The 24,096-nt window shown below is 39.5% G+C and overlaps 1 protein-coding gene across 1 annotated transcript in view; it reads left to right on the top strand.

Annotated features, from left to right (window-relative positions):
- LOC101155536 (sodium/potassium/calcium exchanger 3) overlaps window positions 1-24,096 on the top strand; it is a 32,934-nt gene that overhangs the window by 4,188 nt on the left and 4,650 nt on the right. The window contains exons 2-16 of the mRNA XM_023962177.2: window positions 5,828-5,938; window positions 16,303-16,379; window positions 16,536-16,610; window positions 16,700-16,784; window positions 17,120-17,223; window positions 17,529-17,603; window positions 17,683-17,708; window positions 21,519-21,572; window positions 22,429-22,568; window positions 22,670-22,836; window positions 22,909-23,134; window positions 23,229-23,395; window positions 23,497-23,611; window positions 23,692-23,804; window positions 23,901-23,966. Of these exons, the coding sequence (XP_023817945.1) occupies window positions 5,828-5,938; window positions 16,303-16,379; window positions 16,536-16,610; window positions 16,700-16,784; window positions 17,120-17,223; window positions 17,529-17,603; window positions 17,683-17,708; window positions 21,519-21,572; window positions 22,429-22,568; window positions 22,670-22,836; window positions 22,909-23,134; window positions 23,229-23,395; window positions 23,497-23,611; window positions 23,692-23,804; window positions 23,901-23,966 (1,601 nt within the window). The remainder of the gene's footprint in view (window positions 1-5,827; window positions 5,939-16,302; window positions 16,380-16,535; window positions 16,611-16,699; window positions 16,785-17,119; window positions 17,224-17,528; window positions 17,604-17,682; window positions 17,709-21,518; window positions 21,573-22,428; window positions 22,569-22,669; window positions 22,837-22,908; window positions 23,135-23,228; window positions 23,396-23,496; window positions 23,612-23,691; window positions 23,805-23,900; window positions 23,967-24,096) is intronic.

Genomic DNA, 24,096 nt, shown 5'->3' with positions numbered 1-24,096 from the left:
AATGACGGAAAAACAAAAATATCCAGGTGTTGCAGTGGTTCAGTCAAAGAGGAGACTCCAGCCTGATTGAAATGCTGTGAGTGGACCTGAAGTGAACTTTGCAGAGGCTAACATTTGTCATTTCTTTCAACACCAGCACATTCAATTCACCTGTAGCAGATGTCCGCTGGTTTATAGATCATCTAAGGCGTTGACGTTATTTTTCAACTCTTAATGAAACAAATCAGACTTTCAGAGGAAAGCCTTTTAACTCAGGGATCACCCCTCCAGAACAAATGCTTTTATCAATAATTTTTATAGAACATACAGAAATGTAGTTTATACTACATTTCAATTTAAAGAGCCTGTATAGGTTTTTACTCTTTGCTTTCAGATCAACCTGTTATTATATGTTATATATGTTTATGTTCAACTGAAATTGTCTTTACCTTTTTTTGGGAACTTTGTTTTACTATCCCTGTACACTATGTTGTCAGACGTGTTTATTCACTCATCTAAAACAATAAATTCTGGTTTTCCAATCTTTCCTGATGTGGTCATAGGTGGAAAAGATTATGCAGATTTTTTTCTACTAAGGTTTGTGAAACAATCAACAGTATGGTTTAGTGACAGGAGGCCACCTGTTCAACAAGCCGAGCCCTGAAATTTCAATGCTGATAAATAATCCATAGTCTAGCTTCAGTGGTGTTAATGAAAGGGATTGGGATTACCAACTTTCAGTAGAGTTACTTAGTGCAGACTTCTTCCAGTTTGCAGATTAGCTCCAGAACAGTGCATGAAGACCTTCATGGAATGGGTTGCTATGGCTGGGCAGCTGCGTGTTTTTCATTGTGTACCATGGTACACAATGAAAAACATTGTGTACCATGGTGTTTAGCATGTTGCTACTGGACTCTGGAGCATAGATGTGTTCTCTCCTGTATCACACTTTGTCATCTTGTAATCCGATGGACAAGTCTGGGTTTGGGCTGAGGACAAAAGTGTAGATGGAAGTCTGGTCCTAAACCCGTCAAAAAGCCATTCCAGAAGAGGTTAAGCTGTTAGATCCACAAAAGGTGGAGCAATGTCATATTGAACCCCCATGGATTATATGTGGAATAAAACATATATATATATATATATATATATATATATATATATATATATATATAAAGAAAATTAAGAAGAATGAGGAGCAGACTAAAAAAATCCTGTTTAAAAAACAGATCTATAGCAAAAACGCTTTTACAATAGATCAAAAGATGTTGGAAGGGGGACTTTAAATTCTTAGTGGAGATGAGCGGATACTTCTGGCTTTCAGGTTTGCAGAAACTAATATATATGTGTGTGTTTGGCAGATATCATTGATGCTGGTGCTACTAGATCTGACATTATCCGAGGCAAGATACTTTCTGAAAAATCCTGGGAGACGACATTTTTTGTGTGAAATAACAGTTTTAAATTTGTTGAGTTATCTGCCTCAAAGGTAAAATGTCTTCAGAGAAGCCGTCAAAGATGCGTCGCCTTGAGATTTCCAGATTTTTAAGAACACAAATGTATATTACATTTGCACGCAGAGCTCTTGTTTATTTTATCTATGGTGAGGCCTCATTTGTGAGTGACAATAGAGGAATCAGTGAAGCCTGATTGTCTTTTATGGTTTTGCCGTGGACAATATGTGTCCCAGAATAGATTTTGAGTCTGTGTGACATGCTTGCATATGGTGATTTACTGACATGAACAGCCTTATTTGCTTACCTCCTGCTCTCCATTCTTGCAGGAATAAACATGGCATCATTGTACTGATAGTGGATCAAGATGGGAGTGATTGTTTTGTAGTGTGTCTAGTGGGGTGGGGGTTAGATTTTGCAGGCACACAATCTGAATTAAGTGGTCTACGGTTGCTATGGTGGTGAATTTGAAAAGTATGGAGCATTCATACTCTGTTAATTTTATTTAATGTTTTGACAGTGAAGGTTGCTGAAATTAAAGGAGGTAATGTTTGATTTCTCTGTATTTCTATCATATCAATTAAGGACATGGACAATTTGTTTTCTGATTTTTTTTACATTGATTTAAATTTTCAGGATAGTTTATTAAACTTTATGTATTTATGTGTATCTTTGACAAAGTAAAGGCATTAGACAAAGGAGATTAAAAAACACCTATAAGAGGCCCAGAATTGAGCATTTTTTTCTGAATTTTATTCTGAAAAATTAAGAAATCGAAGATTTATAAAAGCAGAAAAGCAGTTCATCCCTTTTTAATTTACATTTTTTGTCAGTAAGCTGCAAAATCGATCAATATCTAACCCAAAGATGTTTCAACATATTTTTCAATAGTGAAAGTTCACTGGAAATTTTAGGGGATCTCCAGAACTGCAGTGTCATCTACTTGGAGTAGCTGGAATTAAAAAAATGTATTTATTTATACTTTCCAGTGCAACAGACAACATTTTTACAACTATTTACTGGCATCAATGTGTACTGCAGAGATACAGGATCTGCTTGGTTTAAAACCTAAGTAAGCCAGCTCCTTCAACAAGATATGAGACTCACGGCATGATTTATTTCATTTCTGTTAAAGAAAAAGCAGTACTATTGGGGTTTTATTCAGAAATGCATCTGTTTCCATTAAATATTGGCACTTACTCCACTGTTTAGACTGATGTTCCTATGATTTGTAGTTGCTTCTCCATGGTCTGTCCTGTTTTCCGTCATGTCTAAACCTTTACACAAAAAGTGATTTAAAACAAATAAAGCTCATGTGACTTGTAATATTTTACGCAGCTTAAATCGAACACACAGTTGCCTTAGTGTCATGGTTCCCTTATAGTTTCCAAACCTACAGTCTGCATTTGTGTGTTTATGTTGTGGAATGTAGCCACAGGATTAAGCTATTTCCATACAAACACTGGTGGTCACTGATCGCTCCGTAACCTTTCTCCTGTATTTACATTTTTGGGGTTTCAAGCTTATCTAAACCAATTATCACTTTAGCCCCAAGGTGAATCAGCACTTATAGACCAGTGCTATGCAATGTTCTTGACTTTTGTGAAGTTTTATCTCAGTTTGAAGAGTATACTCTTAATATTTACCCACGTCTGACACAATTGTATAAATATATATGTACATACACAGACATGGCTCATTTGGTTGCGTGAAGGACTGGCACATGGGAAACCAGGGTTTGTTTTCCAAGGGGCGCAATAAACTGAATACAGTGGGGGTCCTTGGGCAAGACCCCAAGCGCTACTGCCTAACCATGTAGCCACAAGGGGGCTCAAGTCGTGTCTCCATGTGCCGGCAAGACGTTGCAAATATAAACGTCCAGCAAACAGGAAACTGAATTAAACGGACAAATTAGCAGTATCTTGTTAGATCGATTAGTATCTTAAATATTAGTAGTAGTTCACATTGAGCAAAGCTTGGTTGAATTATCTTGTATTTATAAAATAATTATTTATATTATTATTTATATGGTTATTTTGTATTTTATTTTTTAATGTTGTTGATTGAGTGTGAGTGTAAATGAGAAATGTGTGTTATTGTTGTGCTGCTGCCTCTTGGCCAGGACGCTCTTGCAAAAGAGATTCTTAATCTCAATGAGTTTTTATCCTGGTTACATAAAAGGAAAGTGGAAAAAAAATATTTCATAAAATCGTAATTTTTTTAAATTAAACATTAGCCTAAGTCATTTTATCCTACAAATTTTTTTTTTACATCAGTTTAATTTTTTTTTTAATTTTTTTATGTTGAGGACATGTGAGGACATTTAGCAAAACTCCCAAAATACCTCTCTTGTAAAACGTTTGCAATGATTTTCAAACTTCTAAATCACTTATTAATTTATATTATGCACAAACACTTGTCTGGATAATTGTGGAAATATAGTCAGTTCCATTGTTTATCTTTTCTGACTACCTCTCAGCTGATGGGGCCCTCGTGGAGTAGGCGTTAACTTTTTGGCTGTCTGTAAATAAAATTGTTTTCCTTGGTGACTTGTGAAAGTCAGAAGTGTGAAATGCTCCAGAGCCAAATGATGTATTTGAATTACACACAAACCGGACTCCTCTTGATGCCTCGACATGAAAGCACTCGGTCTCCTCTCAGCCACGATCACCAGCTCTGTGAAATGGGCTCATTGAGATGTGAGGTACAAAGAGACACAACATCGCCGAAAATCATGAAACGCATCAGCTACAGACTCCAAGCTGCCTCGCAATAATCAGCACGTCGTAGAAAGGCTAATAAATGCCTCATTATCTTCACGGCCCTAAAGCCGTTCCGTGCTGGCAGAAAAGGAAATTTAAATTTTTGTCTCCCTTGTTGAATGAAGGATGTTGTAATATATTATTAGAGTGATCTCCATCACTCTGTTGTATAATGTGTGTATTCCCCCAGAAATCAAAACTAAAAAAGTAAAAAGAAAAAAAACCTGTTCCCTAGTTAAATGCCTTTATAACCTATCTGGACCCCTTGAACATTAATCAAATGTGGCTCAAACCTCAGAACTAGAATTGATTGAAGACTTGGTGAAGCACTTGAAGTTGTTCTGGAAAAGATACCAAAGTGAGGTCAACATAGCTGTCAAATACAATCACAACACCCACAACCCATGTGAGAAAAAGGTAATTTTTGAAAATGAGATTCCACCTGCGTGTTTTATGGGGTGGTACCTTCACTCAAGTCTTACATTTTTAGCCTTTTTGACTGAACCACCCCCAAAAAAGTTTCTTTCCTATCTAATAAGATTTCATTTGTCTTCTTTTTCCAATCAGCTTTTGATCTGTTGGAAAAACCTTTCCAGTGGTCTTTTAATTATGATTATAAAAAACTGTGTCACTTTCTAGGACATAGTTTCTGCAATAGTTCATTAGAAATCTGACTTTGTGTTGCTGAGAGCTCTTTGTTTACATGCCCCCTCACTAGCTTACATCTCCTCAGATCTCTAACCTAACTCTACCGGTGCAACAAAAATGGCGATATCGGAGCTATCCAGGCGTATAGTCTTAGATCAGATTCCAGCTTAGATGAGGAGAACAAAGACGTACATGGATCCTTTTGTCTACAAGTAGATGCATCAGAATGGAGTGGAGCACGGAGCTTGTGGCCCACTCTGGACATTTTCTATATACCAAATATGCTCTGTTTTAAATGACAATGTTTGTCTGCTCCTGATTCATAACAGCTTCAATAAAGAAATACAAACACATGTCATTCATTCTTAATTTCCGTTATAAATATCCCCCCACCATCAGATAAAATACAGCAAAACCACGTTTTCATCGGAGTGGGTCTTTAAAAGTTTTCATGGTGGGTTGACCATAATCAGACTCTTTCAGTTAGAAACACATATTGTAACAATACAACCCTTTACTCAATCAACACAAGACAGCTTAATGTACTTCCTGTCCATAGTATGCCACGGATGTGGGTGGAGCAAATGGCTGCTGTGGAAAATAGGGACATTTTGAGGAACAATGAGTGCACACGTTCAGCATTGCAAGACATACAAAGCTCTTAATCGTTGCCATGGAGCCATCATTTTCATGAAGGTCATCATTTTGAATCAATTGAAATTAACCTTTATGTTAGAGAACTAAAGAATAGCAGCCAAACGACACTTTGAGTATTTTCAGTGGCTTAAAGTATTGTAGCGTAGGTGTAGACAATCAACACTGGCTCAGTTTAGTTTACTGTTTTATGTTGTTAATGTCGCATAAATCATTAAACTGAAATAATGGAATATTATTTATCATGTTTTATGCTTGCTTTGAAACAGAGTAAAAACAGTTTTTAGTCTTTCCATTTGTTTTTTGGCTAAAATGATCGTTGTTTTGTAACAGGAACCGAGTCTTCGGGGCTCCAGCCAGCCATAAATGATGGGCTGCTGCGGTGGACACGCAGGTTGATGCAAGAGAAGTCAGACAACCAGAGCCTGGATGAGCCCCGAGCAGGTGAGTCACTCTCCTTCCACTCCAAAGATGCCTCCTGTTGTTTCTGCGACCAGCAAAGTCTTCCAGCAGCACTGCTTCACCGTGCAGCATCAGTAAATATTATTCATATTTCACATGGTGCAGTTATCTAACATTTATGCTGCTTATCTAAGGTAAAAGGTTTTGTATACATGTTCTGAATAAACCTGGCCTTCCAGTCCAACGGAAGATCTTGGAAGAGACACCAGAGAACTTTGACAAGTTTCAAAGCGCCAGAAAAGTACAGCAACCTTTGTCGTTCCAAAATGAAAGCGGTTTTGAAGCACTGACAGAGCTCATTGATCTGCCGGTCCAGCCAAGCTGCGCAATCAAAGATGAAAGGCTGTGATGAAAGGGGGAAAGTAACCAACCAAAGGTCACCGCCAGTGAGGTCCTTTGTTGAGATGGTGGAAAAGCAACTTTGTTGATGCTGTTGGTTCGGCGTGGCGATGGCACCATGCAGATGACTGCACAGAGTCTATCGCGCAGCAGCATGTTGGATAATGCTTCAACTCTAAGAAAGATCCCTCCAAAATTTTCCGCCTGCATCTGTGTAGTTCCAAATATAAACCCTTTACACGTCTTTATCTCAATGCGATTACATAGTAGGCAAGAATATTTTGGATGATTATTGACATTGAGGTGTTGTGTTAGGAGTTCATGTGTAAGGAGGTAAAACAAGTGAAGCAAAGACCTGGCCTTCCTCCCTGCAGGTAAACTGAAAGGTCATGCGTGCTCAGTATTGCATTTGCTTGTTGCATGGGTCACGCTTGTGGACCGAAATATTCCAGAAGATAGATAGAACAAAGCATGTTGGAGAAGTCTGCCAAAGTTAGAGTTAATTTGATTTTAGCAGGGTAAAATTTGATTTCAGCAGACACCCGATGACTCTGCTTTCTGTGTTTTGTAGTTCCAGGAACAGTTCAAATGGCTCCTTGTGAAATCATGGCAGAGACATGCTGACAGGAGCAGACCACTATTTCTCTGGTTCCCAGGCTGATTAGGTGGCTTGCTGACACGAGCTCCATTCATCACAAATGACAGCTTCATGATTTCGTATTTGATATAGCATAATTGTGTCATTACATCATGTACATTTACTTTATTAGCTGCAGTATTACTAGATTTTTTTACGGTCGAACAAATGCATTTTCGGTTAGGGCGTTTTTAGTAAAAAAAATTGTTTTCATTGCCTTTAACTGTGTTTTTTCCCCAATAGGTTCAAAAACAAAGAAATGCTTTTAAAGATCCATTCCGATGAAATTTGTGGTTTTTTTTTTCCGTATTCTTATATTATTTTTCTGATGGAGGGAATATATAATGAAAATTAAGCTTAAAATTGCATTTCTGAGTATATCTTTACTCAAATCGTGAATCATGAAAAAAGGCTGTTTGAAGAAGTGTGTATTTGTGATGTAGAAAATAAGCAGTGTGGCCCACAGGCTTCCTGCTCCACTACATTCTGATGCATCCTTCCTCATTCGTTTTGTCTTCGTTTTCCTCGCTCGAGCTGGCATGTGGCATATTTCTGTCTATTTTGGTTGTTAAATTGGGGGCGTGAGGGGCCGTAAGCTAGTAGGAAAACGGGATGTGGGGGGCAAGGCTTACTCAGTGTCCACAGTCCTGTCCACAACTCTGAGGCAAATTTCTGATGAACTCTTGCCGCTCTGCAGAAACTATGTCCTAGAAACCAACTGTTTTTGGATTTGGGCTAAAAAAAACAGCAAAATTATAGTTAAAAGACAACTGGGAACTATTTCAAAGATGATTGGAGTGAGATTTGAATACATTCCCATATGTACTTATTTAGTTTGAATTAAGATTGCATTCGTACATTTTAAAGCCTTTTTAAGATCACACACCTACAAAAATTGAACAACCTGTTTTGATTGGTTGAGGCATTTCAAACTATATATATGAGAAATTAAGAAAAACATTTAAAGCTTTTTTTAAAAAAAATTAGGGTTCACTGTCCCATGACAATTTTTTTTGAAAAATAAAGATATGTCTATCCAAAATAACCCAACCTGTTTTAAGCCTATTGCATTTCTTAAGCATTACTTTTCCAAAAGGTTGGATTTAAGATGACATGATTTTTTTTTCTTCCTCCTGATGTGTATCTTGACATAAAGCAGAGAGCGGACTGTTTATAATCACGTTGTACATTTAAATACACTTTTTTTTGTTTTAGAGCTGATACATTCAGCCTCGTAATTCAAACACACCAAAGGCAAACCAAAGCCATGCCTGTACTCATCATGCGGTGACAGTTGCATGGAAATAAAGGACGTTTTGGACTCATCCTCATCTGTGACATTACATAAGAGGTGTTTTTTATTTTTTTCCCCCACCCTTGAAAGACAAAATAATGAGGCACAGCGCCGCTCTACTACTGCTCTGTATTTGGTCCGTGCAGCCATCTGTGTTTCCCGATAACACACTTAACCTTTGATTGAGTTCCTGGTTGCCAACAATTCTCCCTCATTATCTTTCACAAAGGCACAAGCAGGGAGGTACTTCATTGCGGTAATACACTGGAGGCGAAAGGCGGGCAGGACAGGTAGTTGAAGACGCGGCGGAGAGCGCGGCTCCAGCCTGAGGTTGCCGCCCTCCTTCTCAACAGGCAGCCTGGCAGGGATTGTATAATCTGCAGTGTGATTAAAAAGCCGGCCCGGACCTTCTGGGATATTATCTTGGGGATTTTCACGAAATATCCAACCTCATTCTCCCTTTCTCTCTTTTCATCTCTCCGCTGTTTAACAAGATGGAGACGGTGTGATCCAGCTTCAGCCGACAAGCCGCATGGAGCCCTGTTGCCAGGCAACTGAATGCTAAATTTTCAGATCCAGACTGTTCTGTCTTTCACGTATAAAAAGTGCAAAGCAAAGAGCTAAAAATAGACCGGCGGGCTTTGGGGGTGGGGGTTGGGGCTCAAAGGATCCAAACCATGGAAATGGAGTAAATGGCTCAAACGGAGTTGTTTGTGTGTGGTGTGTGTGTGTGTGGGGTGGGGTAAACATCTTTTTTTATGGTGTTTATTTTGGCAGACAGCAATCAGCTGAGAATAGCATTTTTCCACAGACATGTTTTGTGGGATTTTTGGGAGAAAGTGTGGAGAAAGACATTCTGGCACATCATTTCTACAAAAATGTCCTCAGTGGGGACCTTATCAGAACAATTCTGTAGACATGAAAAATAATGTGACACAATTTTAAAGTTCTTTATGGTTTGTCATATGAAAGATATGTAGTTTTCCTGCTAAAAAAACGTGTTCATAATGATGTTTTTTGATGGTGCAGAGCCAGTCCCGGCTTGTTTTTATTCTCTTTCTGTCCCAACCGTTGGCATGATGTCATTTGCTGTCATTGAGGAGCGACTTGGCTGCTGGGGTTTGAAGCCCAGCCTCGCGTCTCATCTGTCTTGTATTCAAACCACCTCAAAGGAGCCTAAATCAAAGAACAGATGAATAATTGAATTTACATTACACACCTGGATCAAATATTTATTTTTGATTCCTCATGAAAAATGCAGCCTGTTTGAATAGGTGTGCGTGTTTTTGTAGTCTGAGTCTGTGGGTGTGTGTGTGTGTGTGTGTGTGTGTGTGTGTGTACAGCCACGCCGTTTTGGTTGGTGCTTGGTGACGCCTCTGCTCGGTGTGGCAGACGATAGCACAGCTTGACTTCGAGATGGCCCGCAGACTTCAGGATCGATAACATCAACCGTCATTCAGAGTACCCCTCCTCTGTCGTCAGCTCCTTCTCCTTCACTTCTAAATCTCTGGAAGGAATTTGTCCTGACACACACCTTGGATCTTGACTCGGTTGCTGAGGTAGAGCATTGGGTAATTGGGAGGTTGTAGGTTCAGTTCTCACCTCTGCATGCTCAGTGCCATGTGATTGGAACTGTGACTGCAAACCGCTTTTGGCCTTAATCTAGGTCGCGAAGTGCTCTTTAAAGAGCGTGGGTGCACTGAGCAGGTCCTTCAGGCAGAGACGAAAACACCTTTCCTGAAAGAAGGAGCGCTTTCTCCGATCATTCCTGTCAGCTATTAGCCGCTATTGGCCCCATAGCCACTGGAAACGTATTATTGCTATAAGTAGATTAAGAGTATTTTAGTGTTTTTTATTATCAGCCGTTATTCAATAGAGCTATGGTTAAAAAAAAAGGAGCTTTATTCTAATGTATTAAGTTAACACCATTTATCAGCTGTGTCCTTGGGTTTGAAAAAAATTAACAATAAACTTAAGAAAATCACATATTAAAGTTTGTAGATGCCAGTATTACATGTTCTTTGACATACTGTAACTCTTCTGACGGAATAAACTCATTTACGTTGATTGCGTAAGCACCTCCCTACTCTACAGTATTGCAAATCAGCTGCTTTTCTCCGCCTCAGAATCCACAAGAGTTACGTTGATTGCGTAAGCAATTGAAGAGTTATGGTAGTCGAAAGAATGTCATCACTTGAGGTAAAAGGGCTCATGACTAAATAACTTTAATTTTATTTTAATACAGTGAAATATTAGGAATGTATATGAAATAAGTCCATCATTTTTGGCGGTTAGGTTGTGGGGCGATGACGACTTCATGTGGAAAGAAAATAGTCTCAAAATAAAATTACACAACTTGAAATAAGAGCAGCTTATAACTAACTACAAATTCAAAATGGCTCCTAATCATACACACCTTTAAATAGTCAGGACCAATCACCTGATAACAGAAAAAAACAGAGTTACACCTGTAAGAGGGGTTGTGCGACTCCTTTTGCATCTTAAGATTTGTGTGTTGATGAGATAGTTCAGGAAGAACTCTGTACTTAAGGCGCTGCGAGTGGTGGTGCCACCGAAAGCGAGCAAAGAGTTCTGGAAAACATTATATAAAAAGAGAACAATCAATCAATCAAACTTTATTTATAACGCACTTTTCATATAGAAGCATAACACAAAGTGCTTTACATTAAAACAAAACAAAATGATATAAAAACAAGCATGAAAATTAAAATAAACGAGCACAAAAAAATACATGTGTACAGATAGGGCCCCCCCTCCCCCGTACCTACACACAGCCCCCCCGCCCTCCTTTCACACCTCCCACCCCCTAAACTGATGGGGAAAGACAGTACTGAGAAATAGGCTGAGCACGAAAACAAGATGTTAGAAACGCTAATAATTGGAACCTCCCTCTCTCTGAATAGCTGCATAGCCAGCCAAATGCAGCATCACAGGCGGGGACCGCTCCACCACAGCTAAGGTGGAACTCAACACGTATCATAATGCATGCACAATGTACAGTGTTGTTAATAAATTAAATAGTCGTTTGTGTGACCTCATACCACTTTTTTTGCCCTCTTATCACCATGACACCAGGGGAAAGCATATGCTAAAAGGCAAAAACAGAAAATTAAAATGTACAAGCTTCTCTGTCTGTATTAGAGGTCCACAAACTTGGAATATTTTAGAAAATGACGTTAAACAGTCTGCAACAATGTACATGTTTAAAAGGAAACTGAAATTGTTATTATTGTCAACATACTGTGAAAATGCTGCTCCAACCGAAACCATCTATTAACGTGTTTGTGATTTCTTTCTGTCTGTTGACACTTATATGGCCACACGCCAGAGTTTATGTTGTTCAAATTCATTGTCCCTATTGTCTAACACTTTCCACTATATTACCATAATTTCTCGCATTCTATTAGTATATTTTATTTATGAAATTATTTTCTTTTCTTTTCTTTTCCTTCCGCCACTTATCTTTTGTATTTTTATGCTTGTCTAAAATGCTGGACCCCTAATAATAAGCAGCTGCTTCTGGGATGTCCATTTTTTCCACATTCTGTATTGTGAGATTTGTTGCTTTCGACGCATTGTGGAAAAATAAAAATAAAATAAATAAAAAAATAAAATAAAATAAGTGGGGATGCAGGTCCCCATCTAGAGCTGCAGTGGCTGAACAGCCGACCCAGAGGGAGAGCTCCCAACTGAGGAAGCACCGGAAGTAAAAATAAAAATGAGAATAATAATAATAAAAGCAATAAACGATTAAACATTGAAATAAGGTAAATTAAAATAACGCGTTAAAAATCGAGTTTAAGTTCATAAAACAAGATAAAATGGATAAATAAATAACAATAAATGAATAACTAAATAAATAAATAAACAGGTAAATGACTAACTAAATAAGTAAATAAAAGTAGTAAAATATTAGCTAAAAGCCAGGTTAAAAAGATGGGTCTTGAGCCTTTTCTTAAAAACTTCAATGCTCTCTGCGGCTCTCAGGTTGTCTGGCAGACTGTTCCATAAACGGGGGCCATAGTGTTGAAATACAGCCTCTCTATAGGTTTTTGTCTTTACAGTCAGAATGGTTAACAGACTAGACTGAAGGTTCTTAATGTTATTTTTTGGAAGACCAGGAAGCAGAGCGTAACAGTGATCAATTTTACTCATGATGAAAGCATGCATTAGCATCTCCAGTCCTAAGGCAAGATCCTTTGCACCGCCGCTGCCAGTTTGCATCTTCCTGTGCCTTGACAATACAGGGTTGTGTCAGGAGGGGCAAGAACTCTCTGCCAAAAAACCTGTTTGAATCATTGAAAGCTGGTCCGAGGGGATGTGCCAAAACGTGAACAACAACTACAACGTTAAAGGAAAAATGACATTTAGATGTGATTTTCTCACAGATTCATCAACATGTATGAAGTTAATTCATAAGTGTGGGCACCCCTGCTCTGGGGTATAAATTAGGGTCCAGTTTCAGCTGAAAGGTTATAGGTTTGTCAAACATGTAAAAAAAAAGTTATAAAAAGACCTCACAACTGAAAAGAATAGCTTAAACTGTGAAAACCACATCCAGACACATTATTATCTGGGAAAATAAACTGCATCCACTGCTGCCTTCTAAAAATGATCCATGAGAGCAAAAAACAAACAGTATGAAAGGATTCCTTTTTATTTGTAACTTTAATTAACTGTTTTTATGTTGTTAATATTATTGGAGACTTGAAGTTAAAATTCATGTTGAACAGTTTCTCATTTATAACTTGTGCTCTCTGATTGTTCTCTGATTGTATTTTGAGATTAAAAATCCAGCCTGAAACTGTAAAAAAAGCAGGGCTTTCAAAATCCTTTGGAAGGTTTTTGGATGATGTCTTTACCCCGAAAACTTTTGCCCTGGCTCAGAGAAAACAGCCTCCAAGAGGCAGTCCCAGAATCAAACGGCTGCCAGCATCAGTCTGGAGAAGAGAGGAAACACATTTTTCACAGAGAAAATCCATTACTGTCTTTTCCTGCTCCTCTTTAAATTTAGAAACACTCTCCAGCCCTGCACTCAACTGATACCAAGGATGTTTAAATACCCTGCTGTCATTTTTTTCAACATTTCAACCCCATTTTTCATAGAACATTTTCAGCTTAGTAAAGACTGACCTGACAAATCATGTCTTTTTTGTTCGTATCTGCCTATTATTTTTATCCTCCATAATGATAGAAACTCTTAAGTCTTGAGATGATCGAACAAACTTAGGAAGCAAGAAAGTCATCCAATAATAATACAATTATAGTTTAAATACAGAATGATAGCAATTATTAATGCAGTAAAAATGGGTCTCAAATTTAAATTTTAAATCTAATAAATATACGTTAGAATTTCAGTCCCTCCCACAAGAGGCAAATTTCTAAATTTCTACTGCTGCTTTGCAGAAACCATGTCCCACAAAAAAAGATTAAAAGATGATTAGCGTGGGTCTTTAAGGAGAAGGACATTGATGGAAACTGAAGTGGTTTTAGTGTTTGCAACGTCGATCTTAGCATTACCATAATACATTACCTCTACTCTGGTTTTTACTTCACTCTGAAGGTTCAAATGATTTTGGAAGCCAGAGAATGCAGAACAAGCAGTAGGCAGTAAAAAAGAGGAGCTGCAGGTCTTGGTGAAGTCATCAGAATATTCTTTCTGAGGAGGAACCTCTCTGCACTCCAGATGTTAATGTTTCTGCATGTCAGCAGCCTGATGTTTGAACTACAGTTTACTTCTATCACAAACTCAGGCAGAAGCAAACAAAAAAAAAATGTAAATAGTTCTGAGAGTACCTGACATTGGTGACAAATCTTTGGTTTTTGCTGGTACTCCTGAATCCAAAAATGTGTCGACTTATTTAATCTGCAATAAGAACTGCATCTTTTTTAGCGTATTCTTTTACTAAAATCCAGTTCATCTTCTTTGTATACAGCCTTTCAAAATGTATATAAATATGTTCGCTCTAGGTGTTTAATCTACCAAACGTTTACATTTTCAGACCATCGTTTTGGTCACTAAAAACTGGGAGGCAGCGGAGGTTGTAATGCAGTCAGACAACAGTCAGGACTGGTGGATGGGAAATATTTTTGATAAAAAGCATCCTTATAAACCCATTATGTTATATTTTGATGCTGTTCTGAAGATCAGCAACAGTTAAAGTTAAATTGTCCTAAAATTAGATTTAAAGCAGACATACATATATTTTCCTGGGCATTTTCTGTTTTCACTTTTAGTTACATCAGAGACATCAGATGTCAGGCCTGCTTTTCTCCACTCTATTGGGAAAAAAAAAAGTAATTGAAAAAACCAACAATACTGCTGCAAATAAAGCCCATCTTCTTTTCAAAGGATCTTTCTTAAATCTCGTCTGAAATGGCCCAACGTGTCCACAGATGTTTGACTTTTAAAGCAGTCACAGTTGCGTCTGCTCAGACTTTGAGGAGTTCGTCTCCTATCATAAAAGGAGCACAGGCGACTGTTGGGGACAGTTTGACACTACAGAGCCAAACCGAGTCGACTTTGACCAGATCTGAAGTGAAGCTTGACATCTTTCCACAGGAATCATTAGCTCCTCTTTAAGATGACTTCAGCTTAGGTGGGAGTGCGACTTAGACGGTGGGAGGTGTGAGACAGGTGGGGCAGGTTTACAGGTGAGGGATCTGAGAGGGGCTTCTGTTTGGGCTAGTAAAAGGAAGATGTGACGTCAGGTGTAAACGCTCTAGGTGTGTAAAGTGATCTGGTTTAAGTCCCTGGCGTTTCTGGCCATGAGGTTGCAGCACTGGAGTCTCTACCCTGTGGATCCCCTCCTCCTTCACTCTCTCAGACCTCTCCCGAGGGTTTCCAAGGAAAAAATAAATATTTTTAGACATTACAGTTCAGAGCTGCTGTCACTTCAACTTTTTTCCTCTTTTTTTCAAGAACTCTTACCATGGGAAACACATATATACCTCCCCCTTTCTCACTGTTCACACTGATGCTGAGTCTTTTTGGCTTCCAACCGCCACCCATCAAAAGGGGGGGAAAAAAAAAAGCTGTCCCCAGGGAGAAAGTCACCATAGCAACCACCTTCACCAGAGCAACCCCTTAAAGCGTTTTCAGAAGCTGCTTGTAGTTCTGTATTTTCTACTGACAGCAAAACCTGAGGGTTTCTGTGTCAGTGCAGAGCGGAGGGGAAGTGAAGACAAACGTTAAGGTGACGAAAAGCTGAAACGGTGCAGATGCACCACAGCTGATCCATGCGGAGATACGGCCTCGGCTCCGTCCCGAGCACCAGAGGCAGACGAAGTTTAATTGCACAGCCCTGATGAATCGTTTGCTCAGGCCCCGCGCTGCAGGAACAGCTGGCCCAAAACCAAAATAGCCTTCATCCTTGATCCTCATCCTTCAGAAACTCATTTCAAGTCAGTCTCTTAAAAAACAATCCGCAAGACACATTTATTGTTTTTCATGTTAGCATGGCAAAATGTAAGTCGCCTCGCTAACCATATGGCCTTCCACTCTGACTCTGTTCAACTGCAGTGTCAAAGGGGAGGCTGCATCACGAAGGACCCTCTCCTAATCCACGCATTCTGTTCTTCAGTTGCATCGTGACAGCTACACTGTGCTTATATTGTGTGCTTGTCGAGCCATTGTGGTCTCGCGCAACAGAAGGAGCTATTAATAGCCCGATGCTCCCCTGTAGTTTAAATTCATCCAGCCCAGCTTTGAGGTGTGAATTGGAGCTGCGCCCCGCTCTTCATGCTCTTTTTGTGCAGTAGCAGGGGAACGGATGGCAGCCGAGCTGTAATCAAGATTTTTTTGGGGTTGTTTTTTTTCTTCACATGAAAGAGGAAAGAAAGCAGGTTTCACTTGCTCCTCTCTTCCTGTGTTTTCTGCCGTGCAGGAGTGCACTGCATTTGTATCTGCTCACATCACCTTACATTCAGTCCTTGAAATCATTTTTAATGACGAGATAAACATTGCAGAAGCAGAATATTTGGTTTTGAATTGCAAATTATAAAAAAAACATTGTTTTAATTTGGTAAGATGTTTATGAATTTGATCTTTTGCAGCCATCCATGAGTTTCCACAGGACATCTTTACCAGGGAGCAGAGGAAGAATGGGGCTGTGCTTCTGCATGCACTCTGTGTGAGCATCTCTCCTAACACTCATCAGTCTAAGGAGTTTTCATTTTTATTTTTTATATTTCTATATCTAGCCCTATCATACTAAAACCTAGCATTTTGTTAGCGATTTTAAAATTAAATAATGAAACCCTCATGTAGATTTTACTCTACTTTTCAGGCCATCTACATGTTTTATGCTCTGGCCATTGTCTGCGACGACTACTTTGTTCCATCGCTGGAGAAAATATCAGAGGTGAACCAACAAACTCTCATTGCTTATATGAATTTTCAATAAATGCATTGGTGGATTTTTCATTCCGTTTTTTTCTTTCGACCTTCCAGAACCTGCAGCTCAGCGAGGATGTAGCCGGGGCGACATTCATGGCTGCTGGAAGCTCCGCCCCTGAGCTTTTCACCTCTCTGATTGGTTGGTGGATGCGCCAGTCCAGACAGATCCAGTCGCAGCCGCTTTGAATAAACATGCAAAATAGATGTGTCCTCAAGTAGCTTGAGCATCTGAGCAGACAAAAAAAGCCCAAAATCAAGGATGAGCTCCTCAGAATGTGCCTGAAGCATCCAGGAGATGTCAGCAGAGTCAATCTTTTCCTCTTTATTTTTGTAAATGTTGACTTTTTAAGGGATTGAATAGCCTTGAAAGCATATTTGATCTAATATAAACAAATGTTAGAGTCTCAGCCCTTCTATATCATTGTATCCGTACAGGAGAGTGCCGTTGTTCTAAATGCCCTTTCTTCTTTTCAGGTGTCTTCATCACTAAAGGGGATGTTGGCGTTGGAACCATCGTGGGCTCAGCTGTCTTCAACATCTTGGTTATCATTGGGCTGTGTGGGATCTTTGCAGGCCAGGTCTTACAAGCATTTCAGGCTTTTACCATCATCCTTACAGAGCCTCCTTTAAGTTTTTGTTGATTTGAGTCAGTAATATAAGAAAAATAGTGATTGTGAAAAATGTTTTTAATTAGTGGTATTCTTCATCCTATTCAAGGTTGTTATTAACTTATATTTTCAATGTTAGAAGTATCCCATGCTGGATGTTTTTCGGAGGGAATAACTGTCTTTTTTAAGGGATTTTTTCCCATTCCTTTTCTTCTGGATTATCTCTAACTGGATTGTCTCTTTGCAACAGTTTAATTTCTGCCTCCCCTCCACAGACAGTGGTTCTCACATGGTGGTCCCTTTTCAGAGACGCCACATACTACATCCTGGCTGTGCTGGCACTCATCCTGGTGAGAAGCACACATGCAATTATTTTCAACATTTATTTCAAATTGTCCTAAAGCATCCTTCTTCCTGTTTCCTCTCCAGGTTATCTATGATGACACAGTTCTCTGGTGAGATGTACATTTTGTACATTTGGCTCATTCAACCGTTTCTCTCCTTTGTTGATGTCCAACACATCTAAAAGTTCACATTTCACTTTTTACAGAGAGGTAGTCCATCATAGGTTTTTGTCAAAGATCTTCAGGGTCCTTCCTATGAGAGATTACAGATGAAAAGGGTGTTCCTCCGGGCTCTGTGCTGGAAACTCTTTAGAATTCTTGATTTACATAAAACATCTTTGACCAAAACAATTCTATGCTAATGATATTGCTCTGTCACCCACTCTTGTTGAATATAAGGTTGTGTCAGGAAGGGCATCTGGCGTGAAAACTCTCTTGAAGCAGTGAAAGCTGATTTGCTGTGGCACCCCTAACTGTGGAATCAAAAAGGTTAAAAAGCAAAAAAAAAATAAACACTCCTCCTGAGGCCTTTTAGTAGTAAAAACTAACATTTAAAGGTGTACAACAACATTTTTTTTACTATTATGCAGATGAAAAAATATATACTCTCCTTTAAAAAATTTACCAGATCTGAAGTTTCTGTGACAATTCAAACAAGACTTGCCAACAAGTTAAAGAACCACCTTGATTGAAATAGTGTTTTTAACAAGTTCTTGTGGCATTTTCCCCATGACGGAGAACATTTATAAAGAAAATCATGCTTAAAAGTGTATTTCTAAGTATTTCTTTATTCAAATCGTTGTGAATGAGGAGCAGACGAAAAAATGCAGTTGGAAAAAAAAATCATATTTGTTACAAAGAGAACACACTGGGCAGGCCACAAGCTGAATGCTCGTATGGATCCTCCTGTAGATGACTAGATCGGTGTACGTCTTTGTTTCTCCTCGTCTGAGCTGGAATCCATCTCAAAACTGTATGGCTGGACAGCTCCAATATTGTTCCCCATATTTTTGTATCAGTAATGTTAGGTTGGGGATCTAAGGCAATGTATGCTAGCGGGAGAGCATGTAAACAGAAAGCTCTCAACAACTCAAAGTCAAGCTTCTAATGAACTTCTGCTGCTCTGCAGAAACTATGTCCTAGAAAACTACACAGGTTTCTTGATTTGGGCTAAAAAGGGCATAATCATAACTAGGTAGACCAATGGGAATGCTTTTAGAATAGATCAAAATATGATTGAAACGGGACTTTAAGACTTACAGTTATTAACCCTTGTGCCATCTTAGATGACCCCCACCCTTACATTGACGTGTTCTCCCTACCATGACAAAGGTGGATAAAGGTGGAAAGATTTGATGTAATCCATGGACACCAGTGAAGATCACAAATCATTGAAGAAAAAAGGTTCAGAGCACTGTCTAGTGGGTCTAGATGACCCAACTCCCAATGTTAAAGTGCCTAGGATAGCACAAGGGGTTACAGGGGAACATTTGTCAGTAAAAGAAACCCCAAATTTTTCACTTTTCCTTTTGTTGTCAATCCAAAATAAAAGTTGTAATTTATGGTTGTTTATTGTTTAAGAATGTATCTGCTTAAGATCTCTGCATGCTGCGTGTCATTGGAGCTTCAAGAGTTATTGTTTACTCACCGTTGTGTTTTCTACTTTGAACCTAAGCAGGCGTTTAATCACGCATTTAATTACAAAAGTGGGCATAAATAATCCTGGTTTCTTGGATTTAATTCTTGAAACAAAGAGAATTTTGACTTAAAGCTCTTGTTCGCCTGAATGAGTCCAAGATGTTGTAGTCACCACTGTGTGTAATCAAATTTAAAGGTTTTTAATCGTATTGTTTTTTTTTTTTACTGTAACTGTGATGTTTGTGTCAACGGCAGGTCTCCTTTATAAAAGAGACTCCTTGATCTCTAACTTAGTTAAATAAAAGACATAAGTGATCAAATGAACGTCTATGAAGTTGCATTTCCGTCATCACATGATGGCTGTTGCATGCAACATCTCCATCAGTCAGGGTGAAAGAAAACCTCGCTTCTTTATTTAGTCCATCTGACTTCATAGTTAAGCCTGCCAAAGCTCATTGAGAATCTGCAGATGTGACGGGGGGAACCAGATGAGTTTAAACGCCACTGTAAAATTGATTCTGATTTTCGTCATTTCTGTGGCGGGACGTGTCATTAGTGACAGCAGTAATCTGATTTCGGTTTTTGGGAAGCTGCAGCTTGCACTCCTACACTATGCCTTCCTTCCACTTGAAACCTTCTGGAGCAGAAAAAGAAATGCCTCCTTTTGTTTTGTCTCGTTGTTGGTGTGAGCGGTTTTAACGACTGGGTCGATGTATTTATGGTCTTCATTTGCATGGTAGCTGTAGATTCCTGAGAGATCTTGCTGAAAGTTTCTTGTGTGTAGCGTGAAAGGCCGAGCCATCCTACTGGTTGACCCGATCGGTAGATTTATGTTGCTTTTGTTTCAGAGGTATTTGACGCATAAATCCTCTCAAAGGCTGCACTGCTCTTGTGATTTTCACGCCGATTCTATTCTCAGATGCTTCTGACCGGTTTTTCTTGAAGGAAAGTTCAGCAGATTTTTCGGGGGGAATTGTGCATCGTAGAGACAAAAGACAACTTGTATGAGGATTTATGAGTTACGTGTCAGTTCAAAGATGACACAATGACAGTCCTGTGCAACTTAAGGATTTCACTGTTATGAGGTAAAATGGGGACATTTACATAATCTAAGGAAAAATAGTTCTCCATCTGTTGCACCGGCCGGTTGATCTCCTGTTGGAGCAGATATTGTGTTGCTGTGTAAACTTTGCATCTGGAAGATTGTTAATAGCTGCTCTGATCATTCTGAAGAACCATTAGTTGTATAAGACAATCGGACTGAGTGACTCCTACCCCATTTGGTTCCAAACAGGAAGTACCCGCTTGCTCCAAGAAGCTGAAATCCCATAGATTTCCATTGAGAAATAACCACTCTTGCTCTGCTACATTTAATAACATGTTCTTGTCAATCCTATGTTTTGCAGTATATATTTTTATTTGTTGCAAGTTATTCAAGTTATAAACTGACCAATGAGATGTCTCAATTAAAGTACGTCGTCTCATAACGTCTCGAACATTCGAAATGTTAGATTGACAGATTCTGTGTAGCCGGGGTTTCACGCGGTAGGGGGTGTGGACTTCCAACAAGCTCACTCCTGATTGGCAAGAGTGGTTGCCATTGAAATGGTGACTCACAACAACTCGGACCATTTGCTGCTTGCTGATAATTTCTGGCTCCAACATGGCGGCGACTGTATTGCGGAAAAATGGCGAGTGACTTGACCTTGTTTGGTTGGAGCCGGAAGTAAGCCGTTTTCTTTGGGTGACGTCACACTCCCTGGGTCCAGTTCTCTGACATACAGTCAATGTGAAGAACACACAGCGATGCATTTTGTTACCCTGCTTACTCATAGCTTTCCAAAGAGCTGCTACTTGAAAACCCTGATTATGGTATATCTTCAGTGTAAAATAAATAAATTAGGAGTATTGATTTTCCTGGATTGGGTTAGTTTTGTTTGTACCTCTGGGGTTTTATGGTGTACATTTGAGTATTCCTGGTGTTTCCATTGCTCCTTATTAAAGTTGTGCTAATCATGGCGAGATAATGCAACAGGAAGCTCATATACATAGAAGCAGATGGATCACATTTAAAAGGATTAATTCAGTGCAGATTTTTATACTCAAACTTATTTTAGAGCTTTAAGAATGTTTCAAAAGAAGAAATGCACTGTGTGCTTTTAAAAAAATATGGTTGCAAAACACCTGATCAGATTTACATGTGCTGAAAAAAGTAATACATTTGCAACTGTTGCTAAGTGTTTTGAGTGTTATACTTATACTGGTCTGTTCCTTGCCATGCAGGTGGGAGTCCTTGCTCCTCATTACCATGTATGGAATCTACATTATTATCATGAAGTGAGTATGCTACACCTCTGCTTAGTGACTGTGTCTTCAGATGAGTGCACTACAATAATAATAATACACTTCAAAAAAAGTTTGATTTCATTGAAATGTAAAAAAAAAATATTGGAAGTAGGCGATCTTTCTAGCTTTGTTCTCCAAAAATGGAAATAAAGATATTCTTTTTTTTTTTTTTTTAAATATGCTCTCCTTTCACGTAATATAGTGCTGGAATACTCCAAAAGTTTGTTATATAAAATGTTGATGTTCCTTCTTTTAAAACAAGCAAAAAAAAAGTTTGCATTGGGAAGGCCAAATGATAAAAAGTGTTTTTGCACAGCAATCTGTGAAACAGTTCTTGACAAAGGTCTCCACCGTTATCTCCTCTGCTCCTGGCATCACCTCTTGATGAACGACAGCGCTTCATGCTGCACTGCCCTGCAGGATCAGATGTCACAGGCTTTTAACTCAGGCTTGTCCGGTTGCCCTTTATGCCCTTACTGATATTTTGAGTAATTGAATTATATCATGCAGTGTGGAGGAGAATCAGGGAAATGAAAGTGTGACTATCTCTTTAGCCAAAGAGTTGATTTTTTTCCCTGTGCATTTCATTACTGCTAGTGGATTATTTTTAAGTATATATATTCAAAGTTGTTCCTTTTGGGTAAAACAACATTTTTCATCATTAACTCTAAATTGCATAAAGGCTAACTGTATATATTTCTGTAAATTTAGCAACGTCAATAAAATAATGAGACTTATACTGCCTGCTATAAAAATACGTGAAATATTATCTTTTCTAACTTTTTGGGAATGTTACCTTTTCACACTGATTTGGAGTTGTAAGGTGTTAATATCTTCTTGGTTGCAGGTTCAACTCTCCGATTTCGGTGTTTGTGACGCATCTGTTCCAAAGCCGCTGGCTGTGCTGCAGTAAATCTGAGGAACAACACGACAGTAAGATGGTAGAGGATCCGGCTTGTAACACGTCGATGGTGCTTCTCAACAAAGGTTCACGAATATCGCTGCCTAAGTTTATAAAAACATACAACCTTGAGTATTCATTTTTATGGGTTTTTATATTTCTTATATACGTCTAAATCTTTTGATAGAGCAAAGTCACGGTCAGGAGCCTCTGCCTGTCATCATGGTGGATGAGCTCCTTATTATCAACCCCCACAAACTGTCCTTCTCTGAGGCTGGCCTGCGCATCATGATCACCCCGCACTTCTCACCCCGCACCAGGCTCTCCATGGCTGGAAGAATGCTCATCAGTGAAGTAAGTGATGCACACAACTAATGTCTTTTTTGTCTCGGAGGAGCAACATAAACCTTTGAGTCTTCACCATAGAGGCAGCGACTGATTAGGGGTTCAAAGCACCAGCGGGACGGGGAGGCGGGGCATGCATCCAGAGGAGAGTCAACCAGCAACAGCCTGAAGAGGACAGGCTCCTGCAGTCTGGAAAATGGAGGCGGGAGACCCCGCATGCAAGACACTGAATCCGTTGAAAAGCCAGGGGTTGAAGAGGAGGGAGAGGAGGATGAAGATGGTATTTTTAATCCAGTGCGTATACCAGGTGAGGAGGATCAGGCTGAGTCGGCTGCTCAGCTGGTGTGAGTCTTCAACGTCAACACGTTAACAGCTGTGGACACACGCCCTTCGTGTTGCAGGGAGCTGTGGTGCACGAGTGAAGTGGGTCATCACCTGGCCTCTGAGCCTGCTGCTCTACTGCACCGTGCCAAACTGTGTCCTGCCACGTTGGCACCGCTGGTTCATGGTCACCTTTGTGGCCTCCACTATGTGGATTGCTGTCTTCTCCTACCAAATGGTGTGGATGGTAAGAGAACAAAAAACCCACAAAATAAAACAGAATCAGGCTTTCATGAAAGAAACCCCTTTCATGCAGACAATACTGAGGTGCTCTCATGTCTCTTTCAGGTCACCATCATTAGCTACACACTAGACATCCCAGACTATATCATGGGCATAACCTTCCTGGCAGCAGGGACCAGCGTACCTGACTGCATGGCGAGTCTGATCGTAGCTCGACAAGGTAAAGAACTGAATTCTCTTAGCCATCCTCAAATCTGCTTGCGCCTTTGATTTGTTTCAGCCACACACCTCTGTCTGCAGGTATGGGGGACATGGCCGTGTCAAACTCTATAGGCAGCAATATCTTTGACATCCTGCTAGGTCTGGGCTTTCCCTGGGCTTTACGTACCCTAGTGGTGGACCACGGATCCACAGTAAGCATGACCACCACATCACAACCACTTTTGCTCTATTTAAAAGCAATGATCAATCAGTGCCTAAGTAAACCTGTTTTTTTCCCCTCATGACAGGTCTCCATAAATAATAAAGGTCTTGTATATTCTGTCATCCTGCTGCTGGCATCAGTCTTTCTGACTGTAAGTCAATGCATAATGTTTTTCTTGTCCATGTTGCAACAAATCTTTATTTATCTGCTTGTTTCAGCTTCTTTGAGTTCCTAGCGCACGTAAAACTGCACTGTTCACGAGACCTGCAAAGTTTTGATGT

Source organism: Oryzias latipes, chromosome 14 (assembly GCF_053564925.1).
Source record: "Oryzias latipes strain Hd-rR chromosome 14, Olatipes_Hd-rR_3.1".
Classification (NCBI taxonomy): Eukaryota; Metazoa; Chordata; class Actinopteri; order Beloniformes; family Adrianichthyidae; genus Oryzias; species Oryzias latipes.
The sequence above is the reverse complement of the archived record's forward strand: the minus strand, read 5'-3'. Positions and strand labels throughout refer to the sequence as shown.